This window comes from Magallana gigas, chromosome 7, assembly GCF_963853765.1.
Source record: "Magallana gigas chromosome 7, xbMagGiga1.1, whole genome shotgun sequence".
NCBI lineage: Eukaryota > Metazoa > Mollusca > Bivalvia > Ostreida > Ostreidae > Magallana > Magallana gigas.
In genome coordinates, this window is record NC_088859.1 from 34,867,372 (window position 1) to 34,891,074 (window position 23,703).

Consider the following 23,703-nt stretch of genomic DNA (forward strand, 5'->3'; position numbering starts at 1 on the left):
TGTTGTTGTGTGACATTTTCCTTAGAAAAAGGGGAGTAGTGTAGTGCATGTATTGTAATTTGTGTCGGGCTCGAACATCGGGTTCGGCGTACTGTTTATCTGTCGGTTCTGAATAAAGATTTGAAAGTCTCGGACGTGCTTTTTGTCCCCGCGGCTTTGTGGTGCAATTGGACCCACACCACACCCTGTACACAGCACCACAACTGCACAAGACATACTTATCACCTGTTAAACAAAGGATCAGGATAAATTCTAGTATTGTTATCAAGATACACGTTTGATTCTTTTTTTTCTTTCCGTTGGTTGATGAATATATATGCAGTAAAGAAATTAATTTTAATGTTTCATATCATGTTTCACAAATATTAAAGTCGTTCAAAAATATATTGTTTAATTAAATGTTGCGTAAATCACTTTTAATTTAACACCCAGTGGCTTACAATTCATAAAAAAAAAATTATAGAAAACTTCATCCTCTCGGTCATCAAATTATCTGATAGATGCTTTTCGTATAGACAAGAGTTTTTAAAAAGTAATGCATTTCAATTTTTTACAAATAAACGTCCGCTCAAGAACAAAATCACAGATTTTACTAAAAGCTGATTTGAATTTCTAACAAACGATTGAAAACGGCCTACGAAACATTAAACCCGCTGTCATGTATAACAGTAACTTACAATTACAATAATTCATTTTCATTATTATTATTATTTGGTCAACAAAAATGTATTGCTATAAATATTCAATAAGCATATCTTACCTTTGATAGTCAGATTATACTATCAGTGGCTGCATGTATGACGACAAATGTAAATGATGTATTTTTTCTTTAAATTCAATTTATTCCTCACAACCTTTACTGCAGTATTATCAATAAGTAAATAAAAATTTCAATGGAATCTTAAATATCGTAATAAAATTTGTACTTTTCAACGCGCCAAAATTTCATTGGTACACGTTATGTATACACGGTTTATATTTACATGTATGACATCAGAGCTGGCGATCCGTGTAAGTTTAATTTTAATCCGTCTTATTTTACTTTTACAAATATCAGATATGATATTGTTGACATTATTTTTATAAAACACGAATTAGTCGTGTTGGCTTGTTTACAATTTTGACCAATTAAAAAAGTTCAGTATTTCACAACAATAACAAAGGAACGATAACTCTAGCAAAGAAAACACGTGGATTTGGACACCGTGTGCCCGACAAAAATAAAATCCGTTTACGAGGTCGTTATTTGCGTGGCATTTTAAACTCCGACTATAAATACAGCTAGAAAATATATTTTGTTTATTGATCATTCTACTAACTAAAAATCATAATGTTTCTCAACTGGATATGGGATATTCTCTTTTATTTTGGTGAGATTTGTTTTGAAAATAAGTCAGCTTGAAGTAATTTCAAGTATTTATTGAAATAAAATACTTTTGTAATACCTTCACTCTTAAAAATGGAAAATTGTGTTTTCTTACGTTAAGTTTTTCACTTTTACCACGTTTTCGCAGATAGGAGAAAAGAGACAGCTGTGTGAGGATACATGAATATGAAATTTACTTAGATATTCAAACTAGTATTTATTACGTAAATATAATTTTTAACAGGATTTTACAAGCGGGCCAAACTAATGATAGTAGGGTTGGACAGCGCTGGAAAATCAACTATGCTGTCTCTTCTTAAACATGGGAAACTGGTTCAACACTCACCGACCGCCCGACCTGGTATGTACATATAAATAATTCATTTAATCGCATCTTCTTATAAATCAATATAGAATTGTCAATATAGAGAAAAAAATAGAATCTAAAGAAATTATGAAAAAAAAAAACCAAACGATATCTTTAGCCAAGTACATTTCTTTTAGCACGTGCACGTGTGGGTTTTTTCTCGTGGTATTTTTTTTAATGGGGGGGGGGGGGGGGGGGGTATTTTCAAGTCTTCTTAGAAAGTTTGTAGAATAAATTGAGGTTTTTTTTCTTTTATTGTGTATTTAGTTGTTTATCTTTTCGGTTAGATTGCAGTGATACATGTAACTACATGTAAGAGAGGTCGGATCAAAACAAGATCGTATAAACAACAATCATACGTTTGTAACCAATCTATTAATTTTGATTCAGTTTCAGAGGAGATGACACTTGGCGGGATCACGTTTACAGCGTATGATTTAGGGGGTCATGAAATGGGTATGTATAACAGGTGCTTTTTACGTATTTTGTAAGTGTATACACATTATACAGTATTTAGTAAATGAATCTAGTAGACGTATATATTTAGCTACCCAAAAATAAATCAAATTAAGAATTCATGCACACACGATAATTGTTTTATCTTGATCATAATGAAAGTTATATTAACATATTTTAAATAAAACCATATACATATTACCATCTGGCATATTGTAAATTGTTTATTTACTGCGTGGATGTAAACACAAAATTTACGACTTGTAAACTTTGTATTTACACCCCAGTAAATTCAAAACTCACAGTATGACCGTTTTTTCCATATCAATATACTTTTAATATGTTAAGTACATGTATTAAGTAAGTATTCTATATAAAAATCTCTAAAAATTCCTCATATTTTACTTATTGCTTGTGTTTTCAATAAGGTCGTCATTTATATGTAATCTGGGATTCAATCAAATTGCAGCCAGAAGGCTTTGGAAGGACTACATGCCTGCCATGAACGCAGTAGTGTTTATTGTTGATGCGTCCGACAAAATCAGAATATCGGAAGCGAAAACACAACTAAAGGTGTTGTACATCTATTCTTGCATTGGTGTCCTCGTGTTGGCACGACATCCATTTTGCTTAAGAAGAATATAATGATTATATGATAAGAATGATGTTAATATTATATTCAAGGCCATATTTAATTAACAATTTCTATTATTTAATTCCAGGGTATATTAGAGAGTGATTTGCCAATAGACGTTCCCGTAGTTATATTGGGGAATAAAACGGATAAACCAGGATGTCATGGCAGGGTAGAGTTATTAGAAAATCTCGAAATACAAGAAGATGTTCAGAAAGTAAGAACATTTAATTACATGTAGTCTAATACATGTCCATGAGACAGTTTCTATTCCTTTGGTATCAACCTTTATTAATTAATAAGTTTTTTTTTTATCTAGAAGCTTGTTTTTTTCCATAATGTTAGTTATATGCAATAAAAAGAGCAATGAAATGTAATAATTATCTATTGGCTCCTACATATACCAGTGGCATGATTAGTCTACAGTGTTGGTACGTACAGCATTATGAGGTATCTTACTATGCAAGAGTATCTTACCGAGACTTTAGGAATCCTTACCTATTCATTATATATAATACTTTACAATATCTATTTAATTTGATTTTTTAGTACGGTGAAAACAATCAGCAGGGTCGACAATGCCAGCTATTTATGACCAGCATGCTCTACCGTCAGGGTTATGGAGACGCCTTCCGGTGGCTCGCTGCTCAGCTATAGGATGAACAATTTTAAAACTGCTACTAACTGGATGAAAGACTTCTTTGTGCGAGTGATTAGTAGCAAGATTGATATGAAATGTTAACAGAGTTTTTCATTGAGAAAATAATAAAACGATTAACACTAAACCATTTATTTCATCGATCATAAAAAAATAATGCAGAAATAAAAAATAATGCAGAAATAAATGCATTTAATTATCAGTTAAGCCTGGCGGTACATACATTTGTTAAATGAAATATTCTTTATTTCGTCATAGTTGTTTATATACATTATATGCGTGTACTACTTTATGTCGACTTTGCGACAAAATATGAATGATAACGTTAGCCTCGTGTGGTTAATGTTGCCTATTTCAATATATATGTACTGTTGATTTGAATAATAAAACCTTACTGCAACCAAGGCGGTAAAAGTCATTCCCGTCTCCTTATACTTCTGTCAATCAATTTATTTGAATCAATATAACATCTATGGTTATGTTCTTTAGTTACACATTTTTGTTATTTAATTGAATATATACACAATACAATATATTTATAAATAACTTCTTGTGATCACTTACAAGAATTATAAGTCATTTACAAGACTCTTGCTTTGACAATTAGAGCGATCGATGCCTTTCACCTTAGAATTCGATTCAATTTTGTATTTTGAACCGGTCATTGCAAAAACTCCGATCCAAATGTTTATCACATTGCATTTTGGTTATTCTACTTTATTTTATATCAATATGAAGATTAACAGATGAGAATTAAGTACATGTTAAAGAAGCGAATATTATTCACTTTCAAGAATGAATGATTTCTCAATTTTGATTTATCATTGTCATCTTGTTGTGTCGTTTCTTTGTTACCACATTTTCTTAAGCTTTGCTCGAACAAAATAAATTGTAGTCAGCCAGTCTTATTTAACATTAAAAAATGATTTAACTAACCGGGATAACAACAGGTAATCCAAAAAATCTTTCAACAGAAACTATATTGAAAGCTAGAGTTCTTACACTGCAGAACGGAATGATTTAACACTGAAAAATGTTGTAACTGTAATTAGCTGTCCAGTTTTATTAGAATTTTAAATTATTTTTGTTTTGGCCTGTGAAAAAAGGCATGTGAAGTTATTTTGTGAAATGAACCCATGGATAAAATTGTGTCAACAGCGATTTTAGCATACTACTCACAATTAAGGCTTTAAAAAATCGGGACAGGCGGTTAGTGTAATTACATAGAATTTTAATCAAACGTGTTGAGTAAATAACTTATTATAAAATATTTCAAAACAAAAGAGATGATGCTATCAACCGTGTCCTTTTGGAATAAAGACAAAAATAAAATATAAATAATTTTCCATTGAAGAAAGAATTACGTTTGAATATCACGAGAAAGCTTGTTTTTTTAATAATTTCTATGCTGGTGGTGATGAAATATTTATAATACAAAGTTGGTCAATCGTTGCAGTTTTTAACCGATCAACGGTTATACACTTACAGTCGGACCCTGGGCCGGTTTTCAGGGACACTCCTATCTCCATGGCCTGTCCTAACTGTCACGATCCGATCATCACCAAAATATCGTTTGTGACAGGCAGTATGACTTGGATTATCTGTAGAATTCTTCTGGTTTTCGGGTAAATGATTGATGAACCAAAGATTATTAAAAGAGACTTAAATAGATTGTCTTTTAATGAAAATAAAAATTTATTTGGTTCTCTGATTAATGAAATATATGAATTGTTCTTTAATACTCTACCTTTTCTTACTTCCTTTTTGATTTTTTTTACACCAACTGTATTTATCTGTTACTTTAATATCAATACTGTACCGTTTTGGTTTCTGTCACAGGGGTCAAGCCCTAATTTCAATGTAACCATAAATAAGGAAAGTCTTTATTTATGGTTCCATTGAAATTAATGTCAAAACGGGCTAGGCCCCTGTGGTGTCTGTGACTGTTCCTCTGTTTGATGCTGCAATGTTTCACCCGTTTCAGTTAAAGTAGCTGTTTGCTGTTGTTACATTTACGATACTGTTTTAATTTGTCTTCTATTTTTAGTTATCCTGTACTGGACCTATCATTCTATTACCCTTTCTGGTACCCCTCGATACCTGTATATATCCACCTGAGTTTAGGTTTTTGGCTCTCTTTGGACCGGGTAAAATCACATGCACGTTCTTCCTGATATTATCAGTTTCTGTAGTTCAATTGTCTAATTTTATAATACAGACACGGCTTCTGAGGTCCCGAATATCGAATACTGAGTAGTGTTTGTGTACAGGAATGGAGTGACCTGTGAAGTTTGGTGTACCAGTGCCCTGACGACGACTTTCAGCCCATGAATTTGTTTTCAAATTTCGTGTAATATAAATTGTGAAAACGTTACTTTTGATGTTTTTATTTATCAATTCTGGAGGTGTTTCGAAGCCTGTCGGCCAGCCCGCAACAGCTGTATCACTGTTTTGTATTGTTTGGTTACTGTGTAAGTGGGTTTTATCTATAATATAGATACTGTAATATTGTACTGGTTTATGACAGGTGCCGGCTGGGATGTTGTTTGATACCTTTTTACCTGGAAGGCTGCAAGGACTGCGTTCACACCTGTCCAAAATGTCATAAGGTGGTCGGAAAATACATAAAGCAGTAAACAAAGCAGGAACGACGCTGGAACAATCTCAAATGCTTAATATAAATTGAAAAAGTGTTCAATATTTTATTTTATTTGAGTAATGTTGATATAAATAAAACCTGGTACATGCTACTGTATTAATGTTTAAAATTTTCAAGTGTACGTGGAAAATGAAAATGGTACGCTTACGTATGATTTCTTAATGGAATTGCAATCATTTATAATATTACATTCTTTAAAGGTGGTGGCTATTGAACATAGACAATAACATTTTTAAGCTAATCTGAAGTGAGACTTTGGTGTCATTGATTATTTTGGTTATTTATGACAAGTCCGGAAATAAGATGCAGAGCGAGCAAAACTTCTGCACAGTAAAAAAAGTTCATTAAAAACTTTTTTTTACAAAAAACTATCAATGAATTGTAAACATCACATTTTCGAGAGCTTAAACAAGATTCTTTAATTTTCAATATTTTGTAAAATGTATGTGAAAAATGTTTTTGAATCGCTATTGATGCCAAGTTGTGGTACTATGATCTTGCATGATTTTACTTACTCATTTTTGAATTGCTTGTTGGTCGCGACTTTTCGTTAAAATTGTACTACTGATAAGGCGTGTGTTAATCGTGTAAAACGTGCATCATATATAGTTTAGATAATAGTATCTAATATAAGATTGCAGCATAATTATATACGATGTCAATAAAAGATTAGGTGTTATTACTAATGAAACAAACTTGTTATGTTTCTTATTTACAAAATCTTACCCTTACGAATACATAAAAAACATATACCACGCACATAAATTTCGGAAACGTGTTGTAAATTGTCTTGTGCTTCGTCAAATTTGTATCATAACATCAGACTTGGGGTAATGCTAAATGTTATGGTAATGCATTGCAATGCATTACATGTTTTCAAAGTAATGCAAGTAATGTGTAATGCCACAAAATTAGCATTACAAGTAATGGTAATGTAATTCATTACTTTCCAAAATTTAGTGTAATGCTGGCATTACATGGCATTACTTTGCATTACTATGCTTATTTATGCATGTTAACTTTAAAAAATGTGATGAATAAATGAATAGTTGAAATTGAATTTTATTAAATTTATTTTTAAAGAAGAAAGAAATAATTATTGAGATAAAAATGTTTTAATTGTATTATTAAAAAGATTTTTAAAGATTCATTTTTTAATTGTTAATATTACTAAATATAACAGCACAATTTCATAACATTTTCAAGAGTGTTGTTATTAAGAGTTTTAATCATTTAAACAATTTACTCTAATTAGTCTGCACTTCAATAAGAAATGTGTCAACAACACATTTTGCCCCCCCCCCCCCCCCCCAGGATAATCTAAGTATCAAAACAATCTATTGTTATAAGAAGTGCTAAACACCCCAATCCCCATCCTTTCACTATGTCCCAATAGAATAGGAGACAGACATGCACCTTTAAAAGCAAAATGAATGCACTGTCCATCCATGATGAAAATCAATATCACATCCAGTATTATAACCCATTTGAAAATATTTTTACTTACTTATTCTCTCTCTCTCTCTCTCTCTCTCTCTCTCTCTCTTTCTCTCTCTCTCTCTCTATCTCTCTCTCTCTCTCTCTCTCGTATATTAAGTACATTAGTTTGGACTGATAGAAAATACAAGATTCATGTATTTTTTCTATTATTGCACTTAATATATCCTAAGATAAAGATCGTAAAACAGTACTTTTCAGTCCAAGCTTCGACTGCTCCTGTAAAACATTTATCTAGTATAGCTGGGAAGATTTTCAAACTAACAGGATGCAGTTAAAGATGAACCCTTTAAAACTTTGATCATAAAGTGCAACAGCAGTCTTTTGTCTTAAAGTGTCCTCAGAAGAAAGAAATATGATTAAAATACCGTATCTTAAGAAATATAACTGGGAAAAACCATCTGTTTATGAATTTATACAATTAAGTGTCCAAAATTATAAAGATTTGTGTAATCTGGGGAAATATCTCTATTTAGCTTTTGATAACCGCAACATTATTCCATAAATTGTTTTTTTTTTTGTTATGCATGTAATTCTGTGTCTCTATTTCGTATCCTACATTGTATCATGCCAAATGTCTATAAATATCATTTTACTTATGTAATATGTTGTTCATAATGCCACAAGATAATTATATATTGAGCAAATAAAGAATGACTCTTGTATAGTCATTGAATTTGAACCTGATACTGAACATGAAACTGTAGATATGTTAAAGAGTGTTTTATATTTGAAATATTTACACAAACTCTTTATTAGCTTTACTTTTTAAAACAAAGTAATGGTAATGGTATTGCATTACTTTACTCATGTAATGGTAATGTAATGCATTACTTCAAGAAAATCAAGTAATGGTAATGGTACTTTAATGCCCAAATTCATGAAGTAATGGTAATGTAATGCATTACTTTACAATGTAATTCGCCCATACTACATACATGTTATGATAACATGTATGTAGTATACAATGCAATTTCAAGTCTGTTTTGGTTAGAGTTTATTATGAACAAGATAACAAATTAAACTATTTCAACGTTACTCGTAACAGGAAGTAATTTGCCGTCATCATGTACATGATTGTGTGGAATATCATTGGCGTACATGTACACGTGTTAATGGGAGATAGTGCATTCTGTGTCTTCATTTTGTTTAAATCATTTCAGTACATTGTAAAAAAAAAAAAAAAAGCAAATACGCCTGAATATGTTAAAGGAATATTCAGTTAATAAACAAAAACAAAAAAACGATCAACAATACTTAGTCTAGTACATTAACACAAACTCGGAACAAAACTTTTGCCAAGTTCAACAGTTGGGGTTATTTGGACTAGAATGGGTGAGAGCATAATTATGTCAAAACCCTAACAAATCTAAAAAAAAAAAAAAAAAAAAAAAAATTAAAATTAATGTCATGTTTCCCTACTGACAAGCAGCTCTAATATCAAAACATGTCGTCATCACTATTGTCATCAGGACTGTACGCGGACACGGAAGCTATTTCCGGATTTTCGAATCCGGAATCTGCATCCTCACTTTTATTTCCATGCCTTGAATTCCGGAATACTGTAGGATATTCCGGAATATCGTTCACCTCCTGCCTCTGTATTACGTCACTATTCTGAGGCGTGGCCCTTTCCTTGTTGTTCGCCTTGTCCATTTTATGTTCCTCTTTAGGCAACTCTTGCTCTGATTGGCTAGTCTTTGCAATGTTCGTTGCTTCCTCTACATTATATATCACATTTTCGTTCGTTTCTGGCCCGTTATAAAGCTCTATAGACTTTTCAGAGCGGGATCGTCTTCCATCGTCATCCGTGACATTATATACCACATGGTTGTCCGTTTTTCCCTGCTCATTATAAAGCTCTATAGACTCTTCAGAGCGGGAGCGTCCACTATATGAATCAGTGTCCTCACTTTTCAAGACAAATACATCTGGTTTGGTTTCGATTTGTGCCTTACCCTTGAACTGTTTTTTAGATGCCTCTGGCTCTATCAATGACCTATCCTCGTGAACTCGAGACTGTTCATGCTTTGGCGGAAGTGAAGACGCATTACTTCGCTGTCTGTTTTCAATAGTCACAACGGTCGGACTTGCTTGTGCCGATGATAAACATCCCATGTCAATTTTACCAATCTCGTCCAAACAAAAATGGCGTCGGCGAGGAATTCCAGGTACCGATAATGTATATATATATTTTAAAAGCCTGTTCAATACGTCACAAGAATACCTTATTTTGAAAGCATTAGTCTTTGCTCTTTAAATGTACTTATCCCAGGTACGAATTGGATCAATGGTAATGGACAAATATGTACAGTCAGGGAAGTGAATATCGATCGATGGACGATTTAAAATTTAATCTTCGACATGCTGAATACCTGTATTCATTGTGAACTGAAAGACTTCGGGCACGTTTTGAAAAAAATAGCAAATGCTATCAATTGATATTAAAACTCTTCATGCGTGTAGACAATGTATTTTAGCCAATCACGTATTTTGATTTAAAAGTTAAATATGTTGCATTTGTACTAATATTGACTGAAAACCAATGTCACCGTTGCAGACCAATATATGATGATGGAATTGGCCTTACAATGTATTAGATTATCTCAATATCGAATTAAAAGTAGATGAAGATATGCACGTAAAGGTTGCATACATGTAAGAGCAGCTACGGGTAGGAGAAGCTATCCGGACTCCGTACCGTGGTCTTAGACGATGAACTACTGTTTACATGACATATTCTAAAGAACATGTAATCCGTTAGTATAAAGCTACTGAGACCCAAAATACTTGAGTGACAATTACACATCTGTTATCCGGCCACGGTGACAAAAAGCTACATGTAAATGGTAATTTTATGGAAATTAGATGAAAACTCATTTTAATTCAAAGTTTACATTATACCTTCCTCTTTGTTTACATTAAGTTGCAAAGGCATGATCAATCTTCATCTACTTTTGACGCGATATTGGGATAATCTAAATTAAATACATTGTAAGGCTATATTCTATCATCGTCTTATCCAGTATCCAATACTACAGGTATATAATAAACTATCATGTGACCGACATTGATAATTGAACATAATTATCTCGAATCTGGGTAAAGGTAGGTAATAATTTGCGCTTTAAAAGCAGGATTTTTTTGGTGTGGGTCTTTGGAGGCGGGCTCAACACCCCCCCCCCCCCCCCCCACACACACACACACACACACAAACACACACACACACACCCGTTGATCTGTTGCTGTTCCTTCTATATCGACTATCGAGTGAGCTCCCAATCAGCTGTATAAAGCTCTTCCGAAGGGTAAAGGTTAAACGAAATCAAACAACGCATTTGCTTGCGTTTTTTAAATAATAAATCTGTCCAGGTGCAGTCTTATAGCTTATATAGCAGTGATTATTTAATGAAGTACTTCTATATGGTAAGTCCTATTTCCTTGTCGGACATAAGATTTAAAGGTGAGTGGTTATTGGTCTGTCGGTTGCATTCAGATCGTACATCGCACTGCAATTTACCCAGTAAGTAACATATCTGATACACATGTATATCATTTATCAGTTTGCAAATCAAATTTTATATTATACAAAACAGATTTAAAAACTATATAATTATGTTGTTCTTTGAAAAAAAAAATTCATATTGCTACTATACAAATAGAATTGTGTTTTTTAAATAAATTTAATTATGATAAATTATTGAAAAACAAAGTCAAAATGTTTTTGAATTAAAGGTAAAAGAATTTAAAAAGTAATTTTTTTTTTAATATCAGCATATCAATATAAGCAAATCACCTTACCTTGAGTTTTTATGAAGTTGTCGCTCTTTAAACGTTTCTTTAAAAAACGCAGATCTTGTACAACCAACCAATGATCTATTTTAACGCTGGCTATTATTTGAACAAACTTTAAGATAATGAGTAGGTGTAAGGGCCCGGAGTTGGGATAAAGGCGCTGGGTTGGGCTTCTGACACAAGTAAGAGTTGAGAAAGGGACACTCAGTGGAGGACATGCTACTAACACTAAATTGGGCTAAAAATAATGAGTAAGGTTGAGTATTCTTAAAGGCAAAAATAAACTTACGTTGATAGACCAATTCAAGCTAAATTGGCAATCTATTCTTCAATCATCCCAAAAAGTTCTAAATTATAGAATTTATTAGGAAGAATAAAATTTGCACATTATTTTGATACATTATAAAAAAAAAAGATGCAATTACTTTTTGTAGATTTCGAACATGTAATCACCATCCAACCATTGAAAGTGGACGCTGGGCATGACATGTAAGACATGAAAGATTCTGTGCTCTTAAGCGTACAAATTGAATAACGCGCTAGCGCATTATGAAAATTTATTTGCATAGTACATCGTTGCAGTTATGAGTCCACATCTTTCAATATATAAGGATTCAATGCTTAAGGCAAAATGTCTGCCTTATTCTACGAATAATGCGCAATTAACGGATGAGCCATTGGAACAGCCGAATTATGCTGAAAAAAATAGTGCACAACGCTATAAATTCTAATTGCACAATTTTATTTTTCATTCTGTTATTCGATGAATATAATCTTTGGTATAATAATAAATTAACAAGAGATATGTGTGAAACACTTATCCCCCTTCCTTAGAAACATCTAAAAGAAAATGAACGTAAACTGCAAATTTTTCTAAGTCCAAGGGCCACAACTCTGTCGAAAATTGCTCTATGATACCCAACATCAAACTTGACCTAGTTATTATTTCGAAAAATCTGTATACCAAATTTCATTTAAATATGTGCACCCTCTGCGAAGAAAATAAGCGGAAACTGCCAATATCTCGAATTTTTCGACGTCCAAGGGCCATAACTCTGTCGAAAATTGCTCGATCGTACCCAATATCAAACTTGATCTAGTCAGATATTATCATGATAAACCTGCATATCAAATTTCATTTCAATATGTTTATCCTCTGCGAAGAAAATCAGCGGAAACTGCAAATAACTTGAATTTTTCTACGTCCAAGCGCCATTACTCTGTCGAAAATTGCTCGATCGTACCCAATATCGAACCTGGATATTATTATGATAAATCTGTATACCAAATTTCATTTCAATATGTTCATCCTCTGCGAGGAAAATGAACGGAAACTGTTGGCGGACCGACCGACAGACAGCAGCAAAGCAATATTCCATTACATACTAAGCTGTATCTCGTTGCAACAAGAACGCATTCAATGTTTATCAAATAAAAATATCAAAATTTTAAAAAATGCTATTAGTTTTAAATCTATAATGTCTAGTACAAAACACTGTTCTTTCAAGAAATTATGTGTTTTTATTAGAAAAATAAATAAAACATGATCCTAAGGTTAGAACTTTTATACTTCACATTTGTATTAACGAGTCGGAGTTGATCTTCTACATGTCTCTCTCTCTCTCTCTCTCTCTCTCCCTCTCTCTCTCTCTCTCTCTCTCTCTCTCTCTCTCTCTCTCTCTCTCACGCATGCGATGTCTATTAGTAAGAAATATCAAATACTATATATAATCTCTGAGTACCATTGTACAATGGTGTTGAGATTGAAATAAATAATGAATGCATAATGAATATTGGAGCAGCACCGTGTTGGGCTAAGCCTGGAATGAAGACAGTGAGTGGGACTTCAAACGGGCATGGATTGGGGTGACACCTTAAATATAGCTAATACACTGCTTGCGGATAAGGAAACAAGTGGGGCGGGGGAGGGGGGGGGGGGGGGTTGGTTGTGTAACACTGAGGGTAACCCACATACGATAACACTGTGATACCAGAAACTTGGGGACATTTTGTGTAGCTACATGTATACAATGACATTTACAAACCCGACCTCCATTTACATCATTGCCAATGCTAAAAATAATCCTTATAATTTAAATGTGGAATGAAATTATTTTTTTTCTTAAATCACTTATTAAGGCTTTAATAAGTACTAACCCAATTGATATTGTTTATGTTAACGTTTACCCATCAGATACATACATATTTTACATACTATGTACCTTTCGTTGATTTCATGGTTACATATATAACACCAAAAGACAGAAATTTCCAGGTTGGGGGAAGGGCTCAACAAGACATCTAAGATTCCGTCTTGTCGCGATCACTCTGTGCGCTGTGATTTCCATTTCGTTGAAATAGAAAATGTCATTTACAAGCGAAATGCATACAGTGTGCCCTAAATGAAAACGTTGACAATATAATGCAAATACCTGAGACGAATGTGTATTTCATAATATGAAAGTCAATCAAAGTCTAATAATTTTCTGTATTCAAAGTCAATATGGCTGTTTGCTTAGTAAGATTGAGTAATGTTATATTAACTTATAGATGCTTTGTCGACTGTACGATAAAGAAAAATGTCGTTTACTCATTCAGATCAACTTGAGAACCGAAAGCTGAGACTGCATCTTTTTTTTTACTCGCGACACAATTAAAGTTATAAATAAATATATATGTCATTTCTTGCGCTTATTAGACATGAGTTTGACTGTACCAATCAACAATTATACATGTAATATGCCCTGGATGTTCATAAATACGTAGTATTTTAATGCAACTTTGGAAAAATCTTTATAGCTTTCAAAGCGTATGTTCAAAGAATGATAGTCAAACTCTATAGTGCGTATAATTATGTGAAGTTAGTTTCCTGAAAAATGAACTGCATTATTTGTGTTTAAAACATTAATATACATGTACATCTCCCAAAAATACATTTAGTATATAGTACTACAAACATGTACAACTGAGGAGAGTGTTAACACAGAGGGGGATCGCTATGCCAGGTAGGATTAAGTAACAGGTTTTCAATTTTTTTTCTCAAACTTTCCATATTGAATTCAAGTCTATCAAATTTAAGCAGCAATTAAAAGTTAAACAGAGATAATGAATCGATCACATTTATAAAGAACCCATACACGATGCCATCTCTTGAAAGTACATTAATTACGTTCAACAAGTTTTAATAAAATGTTCGAGTCCTCTCGAATTTTCAATGTTCATAAGCAGAGGGGTCGCTTTGGAAAGCGTAGAAGACTCACGGTTTGGTAGGACAGCACTTGAAGAACAAATCGCTCTCACTCTCCGTTATAACAGATACTTGGCACAGACCTGAAGTACGTGAAAGGCTCTATTTCAACACTAGAATGCTACAACACGTTTAAGCCAAGGGTTGTGTAAAAGTATCATTCAGCATTGATTGTGGTGAGATACTTTTTCTCTGCATTTACCCCACAACAAAAGGGGTGTTTCAAGTTAAATATCGATTTTACTCATGTTGCGATTCTTTCGTTCTTGCTCTCTATGGCAAGATTTCTAATTTAATAAAATATATTTAAACAGTGGTTCTGAAGATGATCAACTACAAAAGCAACAGGCTAGAAATGCAAATAACCAAAGCTCACAGGTGCGTTAATATATTTTTAATTTGACTTTTCTTTGTTAATGGATCACAACTTTAAATTGAAAAAAATTACATTTCCCACGAAGATGACGACAATTGTGCACTATTTTTGTTCTATTAAAATATATACCATTCATTGTTCAATTGAAATATACATCATTTATTGTTCCTTTCCAATATATACATTTTTACTTTCAACAAGGTGCAAGAGACTTTTATTAGATGTTGCCATTAATATATTTCTAGTACAATGTTTTGTTGAATTCATTGCGGTCTTTTTTCTAGAGAGGAAAAAAATTTAATATTATGACATAAATTTTCAAAATTGTTTTCCAAAGCTGACACCTCGGCAATCATCCTTTTTTGATATTGTCACAACTTGAAACACCCAGACAAACACCGAATATAATAAAAGATATAAAGTTTAAGATGAAAAAAAAAATTATTCTTGCGAAGATGTTCGAGTGAAAAGCGTGACAGATCGTAAATGAAAAATGCCCCGTAATGTATTGTATCGGAGACAGAACAAAATCTATTCCAGTCAAATTCGCAAAGTAGAAAATGTAATGTTCAAATAGTGAAGTTTTCTACCAAAGAAATCGTTTTCAATATGTTGCAGACCGTCATTGCTATGGAGAAACAAACGATTTGAGAACAATTAAGAGAGAGATTTGTCTGTAATTACTGTTTACAAATGCTCCTTATTTTGTCGGTTTGTCAGATTCACATGGGGGACTTCTGCATGAATTAGCCCTGTGCCGAACCTTATTGAAATCTGTCAAAAAGACCGGAGAAAGAAATAAATGTAGAGATCGTCCCTTACCAAAGAATACGGAAATAAGTCCTCCATCTGCAAGGAGAGTTCCATGTCCGAATTTTTGATTTTGGTAAGGACTGCATGAAAAGCCTATTTATATTATATTGTTGAATGGGCATTGACGTTCTTTATCAGAATCAGTGGTCGTTTATTACAATACAGAGTGACCACTCTAGTGATTGTCCAACATTTTGTGCATGATAAAGGGCTTTACAATCAGGGTCCAATAAAAAGATTTCCATGGCCGTAAAAAAACCCATCGCATATCATTTCGATCATTAAAATACTACCCAACATTTCAAACGTTATTTTCCAACATTTTGAGTATATTGCACTGTACTACATGCATCACGTTTTCCATTATACCCAATCAGTTTTTAGAAAACTTAAGGTACTTCACTACACCGAGACTTATACTTTTTAAGACACTACGTCACAAGATGGCGATTTTAATGTTTTGTTAACTGTTTGTATCAATCGATTCAGATGTATTTCGTAATAGCTCTATGGTTAAAGTATCAGGCTTGTGAACCGCAGGTCATGAGTTCGAATTCGCCTGGAGGTTTTGTTCATGTTTACTAAATGAAATTTTTGAAAATATCATTTTTTATCTAAAATTGCACATTTTTGCCTATTTGACACATATACTTCCTATCCATCTTGCTATCTATCATAATCAAGAGTTTTTCTGCTGATTTGAGAAACTTTTTCAAGGTGTAGTGAGGCACCTTAATGAATCTGTGATCCATGTCAGGATATTTTGTCACATGTATTTTGGGACACAATAAACATGCTGTTTATTTTACCAATGGAAAGAACAAACTTCGTTCGATATTTATCGTGGTTGGCTAAGTTACTATAAATAATCTTTTTGTTACCTTTTGAATCTTATAAAAAATCGATAGTGACTGTTGCATTTCAAATGTGCTGACCATTTGACTTGAATACTATACATGTAGTTTGTACTCACTCTCAGCTTACATAAAATTTAATGGTCTTTTGTTCAATATTACAAATACAGGTACAAAGTAGATGCTTTCTAATTTAATTTAAATTCTATTAACTTATTTTTTAATAAAACTTTCGTAAACTTAATAGATGGATGGATGAATGAATGAACGGACGGTGCGGGCGAATGTAGCTACAAAACAGGAGATATAAGATTTGTTGGTGTTCAAATATTTAATGATTACCGTTCCTGGACGTGGAATAACAGTTCTTCTTGGTACCGAAGCAATGTACACTTGATTAGCATTTTTGGACTATAACAGTTAGACCTTGATGGATGAGTGTTCAAAAATCTTGAAACATTATCCTCTAAAACACTTCTGCGGATATACCTTCTTATAAACGTATTAAATATGCAACGAAAAGAAATAAGTCTGAAGTATTTTTAAAATACCGAACGACCATTTATCAAATTGTTGTTAGATGAAATAATTCATCATCAAAACTTAGCCTGACAAGAGGGTTTAACAATATCGTTTTTGCAAACACTATAAGGTTTTTTAATTTGCTATGCTCTCAAAAGTCAAACATTCAAAACTTCAATGTCTAGAAGACACAGTAGACAAACAGAATTGTGTATAATGTGTACACAGACAAGATTGAAAGAAGAAGTTCGAATTAATGACCTTTAAAGCCAAAACGGTAACTATAGATTTTTAGATTTTTTTTAACTTCACAATTCTTATCCATTTTCAAAGTATCGTGATTATGGCATCAGTAGGTCTTTGGTTTTGAAACGCAGACAATGATACGGTAACATAATTAATCACGTAAGGCAACGTTTGAACCTCAGTTAGGTATTTTATCATATAAAATATAGTTACCATATTTATACTAGTTATCATTCTGAGCCTGAATCCACTCTGGATAACCACAGTTAATTTCCTACAAATTATAGTATCATATATATTCATTTCACCGAAGTTAAAAAATATCTCTTTATTTAAAATAAATCGGGGCCCCTTTTCTATCTTTAAGACGGTTGCGCTAAAAATTGTAACAGTTTCATATATTTGACACATATCTTTTGTCATATTCACCCACTAGGTAGGTATCACTTCTCGTATACTCAGAATTCATGATAAATGGGTATGGTTTGAAGATTAAATTCCCCTCCTCCGGTTACCTGCTTTCCTTTTGTGGATAATGGTGGGAGAAAAGCAGAATAGAAACACTTGCAGATGTTATCAAATCTAAACAAAAATGAAAATGATTTTCCTGTCGTTTGCGTTTTTATACTTGTTTAATTCGTTTATATCTGAAAAAGGAGATGATCCCCTTTGCCTTGAGAATTTTTTATTGAAGAAACCAAATACCTTCGCAAACTGAAGACAGGAAACGCATATTTCATTGCAAAAAATACGACCATTTAAAGCGAAAATTTATTACTTTTGGGTGTACAACCATAACAAAATAACCATGTTAATACGTAATTTCTGAAAAAGGACCCCTTGTAAGATGACTTTGTCCACAAGCAATTTATGGCGTATTTTGTATTTCTAATTGATTTTTATATATTCAGGTGTTGCCTTTATGACGTCATTTCATTCACTCGGAAAATCTGTTCGAGGACCTTCATCCCAAAAGAGAATATAGAAACTATCTAGGTTATCAATAGGTTTTGCTTGGCTGTATAGTTAAGAAATGTTGCAAACGACAGAGAATCAAAAAGGTTGTGGTTTATCAGGGTGTCGGATCGGGTGAAACACAGCGGCTACAGACTGCGGCCGATAGTTACTCATAATGAAATGTGTCCTTCCTGCGTCACAGCCTGGAACCTCATTATCATGGCATAATTGATTGACGGTTGCTTTTTTAATGTAGCATCTATAAGTTTTTTTATCACTACCTGATTTAATGCAAACTATTTTGTAATTGTTCACCATCACTGCAAGGCGCTCTCTTTCCAAGGCTGCACCCTGCAACATCTTTTTGCTGGTAGTCATTCATTCGTATCACTCAGCTCCAATCTAAGATTAACCCACGATAACGTCCAAAACGTGTTCTATTAAACAGAGACAGCTAATAGATATATTCGTTCAACATTATTCACATATCTTATATATGGATAGCACACCAATTCTGAAAACTATCTTGAGTTTTATCAATAACTCGCGTAATTTTAAATTGCTAATGTTTGAGTCTCAATACCTATTTTGGGTCGTTTTATAAGGATTTTTGCATATCTTATATACAAGGAGTTATACAGGCAGACGGCCAGCTATCGGATACTTTGTAATTTGTCCCCTGCCTGGAGCAAAAATAATATAGAGGAGACATGCTTCCTCTTCGCTTTTTATTTCTGCCATATTAATCAACAAAATTGGACTGGTTTCGGGGTTAATATTTTTCGTTTTGTTCTGGGGCTTTTTTACGATTTGATTTTTCTTGTGTTCCGTCTGTAACACTGCCAGCAGTACACAGATCACTAGGTGGTCATTCCAGGTCTTTATCTTTGACAAACGAGAGACATATTCCTTCTGACAGCTACCCCATCAAGTGGGATGACTTCTAGAAATAATCACAGAGTGTCTTAAGAGAAATGTAAGCTTTGCGGACTGCCACAAAAAACAGAACTAATAATGCGATGCGGTCTATCACAACTAAACAGATGTAGCTTTTGGTGGAGCCATTATTATCGATTCCAATGGTTTGAACACTTTGATGTAGATATTAATTGGCTATTCAAATATTGATCATTTATCTGTATCACTGTAATGTTTGCGTATTAATTAGGTAATATTCTAAAAATCAGATCTTAGAAGTACATCACGCCTTGTTCACAGTTTACTGTTTAATTTTTAAATCTTCTCATACAAACATTTTCCCTTTTTTCTATAAATATAATTATTGGAATTTTACTAACGTATGAATTTAGGAATAAATAGAAAGTTTTAGAGGTGAACTCATTTTTGTCTACAAAAATCAAAATACGAATATTTGTCGCCTTATGATATTTTGTCGTCGCTTGTTCATGATACTGTGTTTATTTTCGATTTTATATTACGCATTTTTTAGGATTGAGATATAAGTCGGAATCATTGAATAGAACTGACATGCTTATTGTGGACGTCAAAGGGTAAGCTTAACCATTAATTATTAGTTTGGTCTTTCGACTAAGTGGAATTAATTGTCTCTCACATGTTAAAATGATTACCAATAAAACAATACATTTTTATTTTTCGTTCAATATGACTATTAGTACTCTGTGCGTGTAAAAGGCACACATAGACAATCGACAGCCAAACGCAATTTTAAGGACAGATAGTATGTCATGATACGATTGTCATTGTCGTTGATGCTACACCAGTAAGAAGAGTCGTTCGTTGATATAAGCATCGAGACTCAAATGTTATTAATAGTTTAAAGGGGCTTTTTAAATAGGAAATAAACTAAGAGCAATATGCAGTCTTAAAGGAAATTAATTATTTCAGTTCTCCGTACGCATTATTTGTAAATAATTTCTAAACATAGATAAAATTGAGTTATTTTATCTCAGAATAAAATTTGTTAGCTTTTTGTCTTTTTTTAAAGTTACTTTTTGTAAGATTGTACGTTTCTAACACAGACTTATACATTAAAAATTATGTATGTATTTTTTACTTGCATTGTACATACATAATATTTATTTTTTTTAATTTCACGGATACTTTTAGCAAAAAGGGTATATTTTTTTTAAAAGATGTTTTTCTGCGTAGAATTCCATTTTTAAAAAAAACAAAATCAGAGGTGTTTTCTAATTCAATAACATTTCGAGGTTTGCTAAAAGAAATGAACTTCTATAGAACAATTTCAAAGAAAAGGAATTATCTAGAATAATTTTGCTCTCAAATTAAAAAATCATAACGGCACTTTATTTATGTTTTATGAAAAATTCGTTGTCTCTCGTTGTCTTCTAATCAACGGAATGAACATTCCTATACTTATCTGTGCTACAAAAAAAAAAAATTATTTGCGGTTTTAACTTGAACAGAAACAATTTTAGATCAAAATTGAATTATATATCTTGTTTTCTTACTTAAATATCTGTATTAACCAATGGTGGCAGAATATGTCGCCTAAGTGAAGTTTAAATTTTTTGAATCGGATTTCAGCGTCGTGTGTGAAATTTCATTTACAACAAAATAAACGTCTTTCGCACACCCTTCAATCATTTAATGAAGTAAATACAGGAGTCGGACTTCTGACAACATTTAAACCAATCACAAGGCGACAAACAGTTAATAGTGATTTTTCACTAGATAAAAAAAATCTAATCGCTCCTAATGGGCGGGTACTTTCCGGTACATAATCAGAACTTTTCAAATAGAACCGGGAGCAGACGACAACCCTCAGAAGACTCGTGTCAGCGAGGGATCAATATCACTTACAGTCCTTAAAGGAAAAAACACAAGAAGGGGGTTTTACAACAACCAACGAAATCGGCAAACACACAGGGTTTTTTTTAACGTAAGGAAGTCTCTCAAAGAAAAAACCCCAAAGAAACTTGCAAAATGAGTTCGGACGAAGAAAAAGGTGATTCCCATGGCTCCGTTTTCATGCGAGCATCCGATAGATACCCACGCACCCCAAAATGTGCAAGATGCAGAAACCATGGAGTGGTGTCCGCCTTGAAAGGTCACAAACGGTACTGTAGATGGAGGGACTGTGTATGCGCAAAATGCACCCTGATAGCAGAAAGGCAACGCGTGATGGCGGCTCAGGTGGCGCTCAGAAGACAGCAAGCCCAGGAGGAGAACGAAGCCAGAGAATTGGGGATGCTCTATGGACCTAATGGTCTCCTCCAGCTGAATCCTGAAACTATCACCATGTTTCCTGATGCCAAGAAAGCGGTTGATACAAGCGGGAGTGACAGAGAGGATGGACCAGGTAGGATTTGTTTAACTTTTTTTCTTTTCAGGCTACACAAACATTCTTTTAATCATTATAAATTTAAAATGATTTTCTTTTTAATAATACCTGTTGATAATTTTGAGATTTTTTTCTTTTTTCTTTCTTTTTGTTAAACAAACTTTATAATATGATGTTATAATTAAGAGAATAAACCCCCAGATTTTGTTTTGATTACAAAATAAGACTTTATGAAAAAATATAAGCTAATTTTTAATTTCACAATTAAAAACAATTGTTTTTAAAATAACATATAATTTCTTTATTTGAAACATACAATTTTAATTTAACTATTAAGACATTAATAATACTGAAAATTTAGGAGTTTAAATCAAGGATGGTCTAATAATTATTTATTATTTCTTAATAAAAGGTTCAAATCAGTCTTGTTTTCTTAACAGTATATTTTATAAATACGAAATTTAAGAAGTAGCAAATCACTGCTTTATGCATAATATTTATCTCTTTTGAAAATCTGTAAATGACAAGAAACTCTATTAAAAAAATGGCAATAAAATTTCATATATTTTCGTCATTTATTCATGATTCACTATGCTTCACTTTCAGCTACAAAACGACAAAAGCTAGACTCTTCCAGAACCGATTCTCCGGTTTCGCGGTGTTCATCAGAAGATATGAACGAGAGGACGCATTCACCAGCCGATTCAACATCGCCTCCGACATCTCCAAAACTTGCAGATCCGCCCTCACCAAGCGATGACAAACCGGAACCATTCCCAAAGTCCCCCTTTGAGGAAGGTCTTCTGGCAGGTAACTCTAAAAAGAATCCCATAGAAATGCTTCAAAGGATTTTCCCACACATGAAAAGAAGTGTTCTTCAGCTTATTCTGCAAGGCTGCAATGGTGATGTTGTGCAGACGATAGAACAAGTCTTAAGTAACCACGGCACAGACCAATCATCGGCGACATCTACCTCATCTAGTTCATTCATGCCACATCCTGGCCTAGTGTCTACCATGACAAATTCGTCCCTTAGATCAGCATTTTCTCCAATCTCCACACTTGCTAACGCACATACATTAAATTCGATGAGGTATGCATGGGGAAGTATGGGTGGAAGAGGACTGCTTGCCATGCCCTACCCTCCTGTTTTACCGGGGCTAACCCTGGGTGCTGCTTACTCAAATTACAGTGGTTTAAATTCATCTTCAAATGGCGCCAAACCTTTTCATTATGCCATGTGTCCTTGCTGCACCACGAAACCATTTCCCTCATCCAACTCGGAGAAGTCAAGCTGCATCGCTGAATAATGAGATGACATAAACTATCTTCATGCTGTGGTGATCGCATTTAATTATTTGAATAACATTACACTTTGATGTAGGAAACACCGAGATTGTTTCATATTGTATCTGTGCTTTTGGTCGTGGCATTTGTTGCAAGTCGCTCTATGTAGAGACGTCTGGACTGAACAATAGTCGTAAATGTCAGTGCTTAGAACTACACATTTATATTAGCATAGATTAAATTGTAAATAGTATTACGATATTGTTAAATTATTTTCATCACCTTGTGTATATTGTCATGGTTATTTCACTGAACTTATATGTCAATAAATGAAAAGAACAAAAAAAGAAGATTGTAGTTTCTTTTATTATTATTTTTATTCAAATGTACGTCGTTCTTTTTTTTAAAGATATATCACTTACGTCAAACTTCCAATTCTCAAAGCAGAAGAGCAAAATGACATTGCACATAAATGACTAGATACAAGTTTACAGTTGCAAAATCTATGAATGGCATTCTTTTTTCATCGCTCTTCTTTAACTACATTTTAATCTGGTAATGATATATGACAGTTTATAAAGAAACATTATACCAACCGCCTCTATGAATAAGATGATACATGGGAAAGAAATGGTGTGAGATATCCAGCTCCCTAGTTCTCCTCACCTTTGTTCTGATTGTATCTG

At 33.2% G+C, this 23,703-nt stretch overlaps 3 protein-coding genes across 5 annotated transcripts; all 3 read left to right on the forward strand.

The window, feature by feature from the left end:
- Positions 1-991: 991 nt before the first annotated feature.
- On the forward strand, positions 992-3,899 carry LOC105324323 (small COPII coat GTPase SAR1). Of its 3 annotated transcripts, none has more exons than XM_011423389.4 (6): positions 992-1,011; positions 1,611-1,727; positions 2,124-2,189; positions 2,659-2,762; positions 2,912-3,040; positions 3,373-3,899. In XM_011423389.4, the coding sequence occupies exons 2-6, from the start codon at positions 1,634-1,636 to the stop codon at positions 3,478-3,480; spliced, it is 501 nt and encodes a 166-aa protein (XP_011421691.3). In that variant the 5' UTR covers positions 992-1,011; positions 1,611-1,633; the 3' UTR covers positions 3,481-3,899. The 3 variants fall into 3 exon arrangements, with proteins under 3 accessions (XP_011421691.3, XP_011421690.3, XP_065922808.1); XM_011423388.4 differs by lacking the exon at positions 992-1,011 and adding an exon at positions 1,198-1,370; XM_066066736.1 differs by lacking the exon at positions 992-1,011 and adding an exon at positions 1,348-1,403.
- On the forward strand, positions 3,512-6,953 carry LOC136269937 (lipopolysaccharide-induced tumor necrosis factor-alpha factor homolog). The gene is made up of 3 exons (XM_066065842.1): positions 3,512-3,539; positions 4,836-5,106; positions 5,979-6,953. Exons 1-3 carry the CDS (start codon positions 3,512-3,514, stop codon positions 6,115-6,117), a joined length of 438 nt encoding a protein of 145 aa, XP_065921914.1. The 3' UTR covers positions 6,118-6,953.
- A 14,312-nt stretch (positions 6,954-21,265) lies between these two features.
- LOC105338304 (doublesex- and mab-3-related transcription factor A2-like) lies at positions 21,266-23,361 on the forward strand. The gene is given in 2 exon segments (NM_001308905.1): positions 21,266-21,748; positions 22,337-23,361. Coding segments are annotated over 2 exon segments (1,080 nt in total). The 5' UTR covers positions 21,266-21,372; the 3' UTR covers positions 23,041-23,361.
- The last annotated feature ends 342 nt before the right edge of the window (positions 23,362-23,703 follow it).

What these genes read in the sequence shown, in the direction of transcription:
- LOC105324323 (XM_011423388.4), top strand. Translation starts at nt 1,331, where the DNA reads ATGTTTCTCAACTGGATATGGGATATTCTCTTTTATTTTG. An exon ending in TTTAGGGGGTCATGAAATGG is followed by an intron (nt 2,190 to 2,658) that starts GTATGTATAACA and finishes ATCAAATTGCAG; the next exon opens with CCAGAAGGCTTTGGAAGGAC. An exon ending in TACAAGAAGATGTTCAGAAA is followed by an intron (nt 3,041 to 3,372) that starts GTAAGAACATTT and finishes TTGATTTTTTAG; the next exon opens with TACGGTGAAAACAATCAGCA.
- LOC136269937 (XM_066065842.1), top strand. Translation starts at nt 3,512, where the DNA reads ATGAAAGACTTCTTTGTGCGAGTGATTA. An exon ending in CTTCTTTGTGCGAGTGATTA is followed by an intron (nt 3,540 to 4,835) that starts GTAGCAAGATTG and finishes TTTCCATTGAAG; the next exon opens with AAAGAATTACGTTTGAATAT. An exon ending in AGAATTCTTCTGGTTTTCGG is followed by an intron (nt 5,107 to 5,978) that starts GTAAATGATTGA and finishes TCTATAATATAG; the next exon opens with ATACTGTAATATTGTACTGG.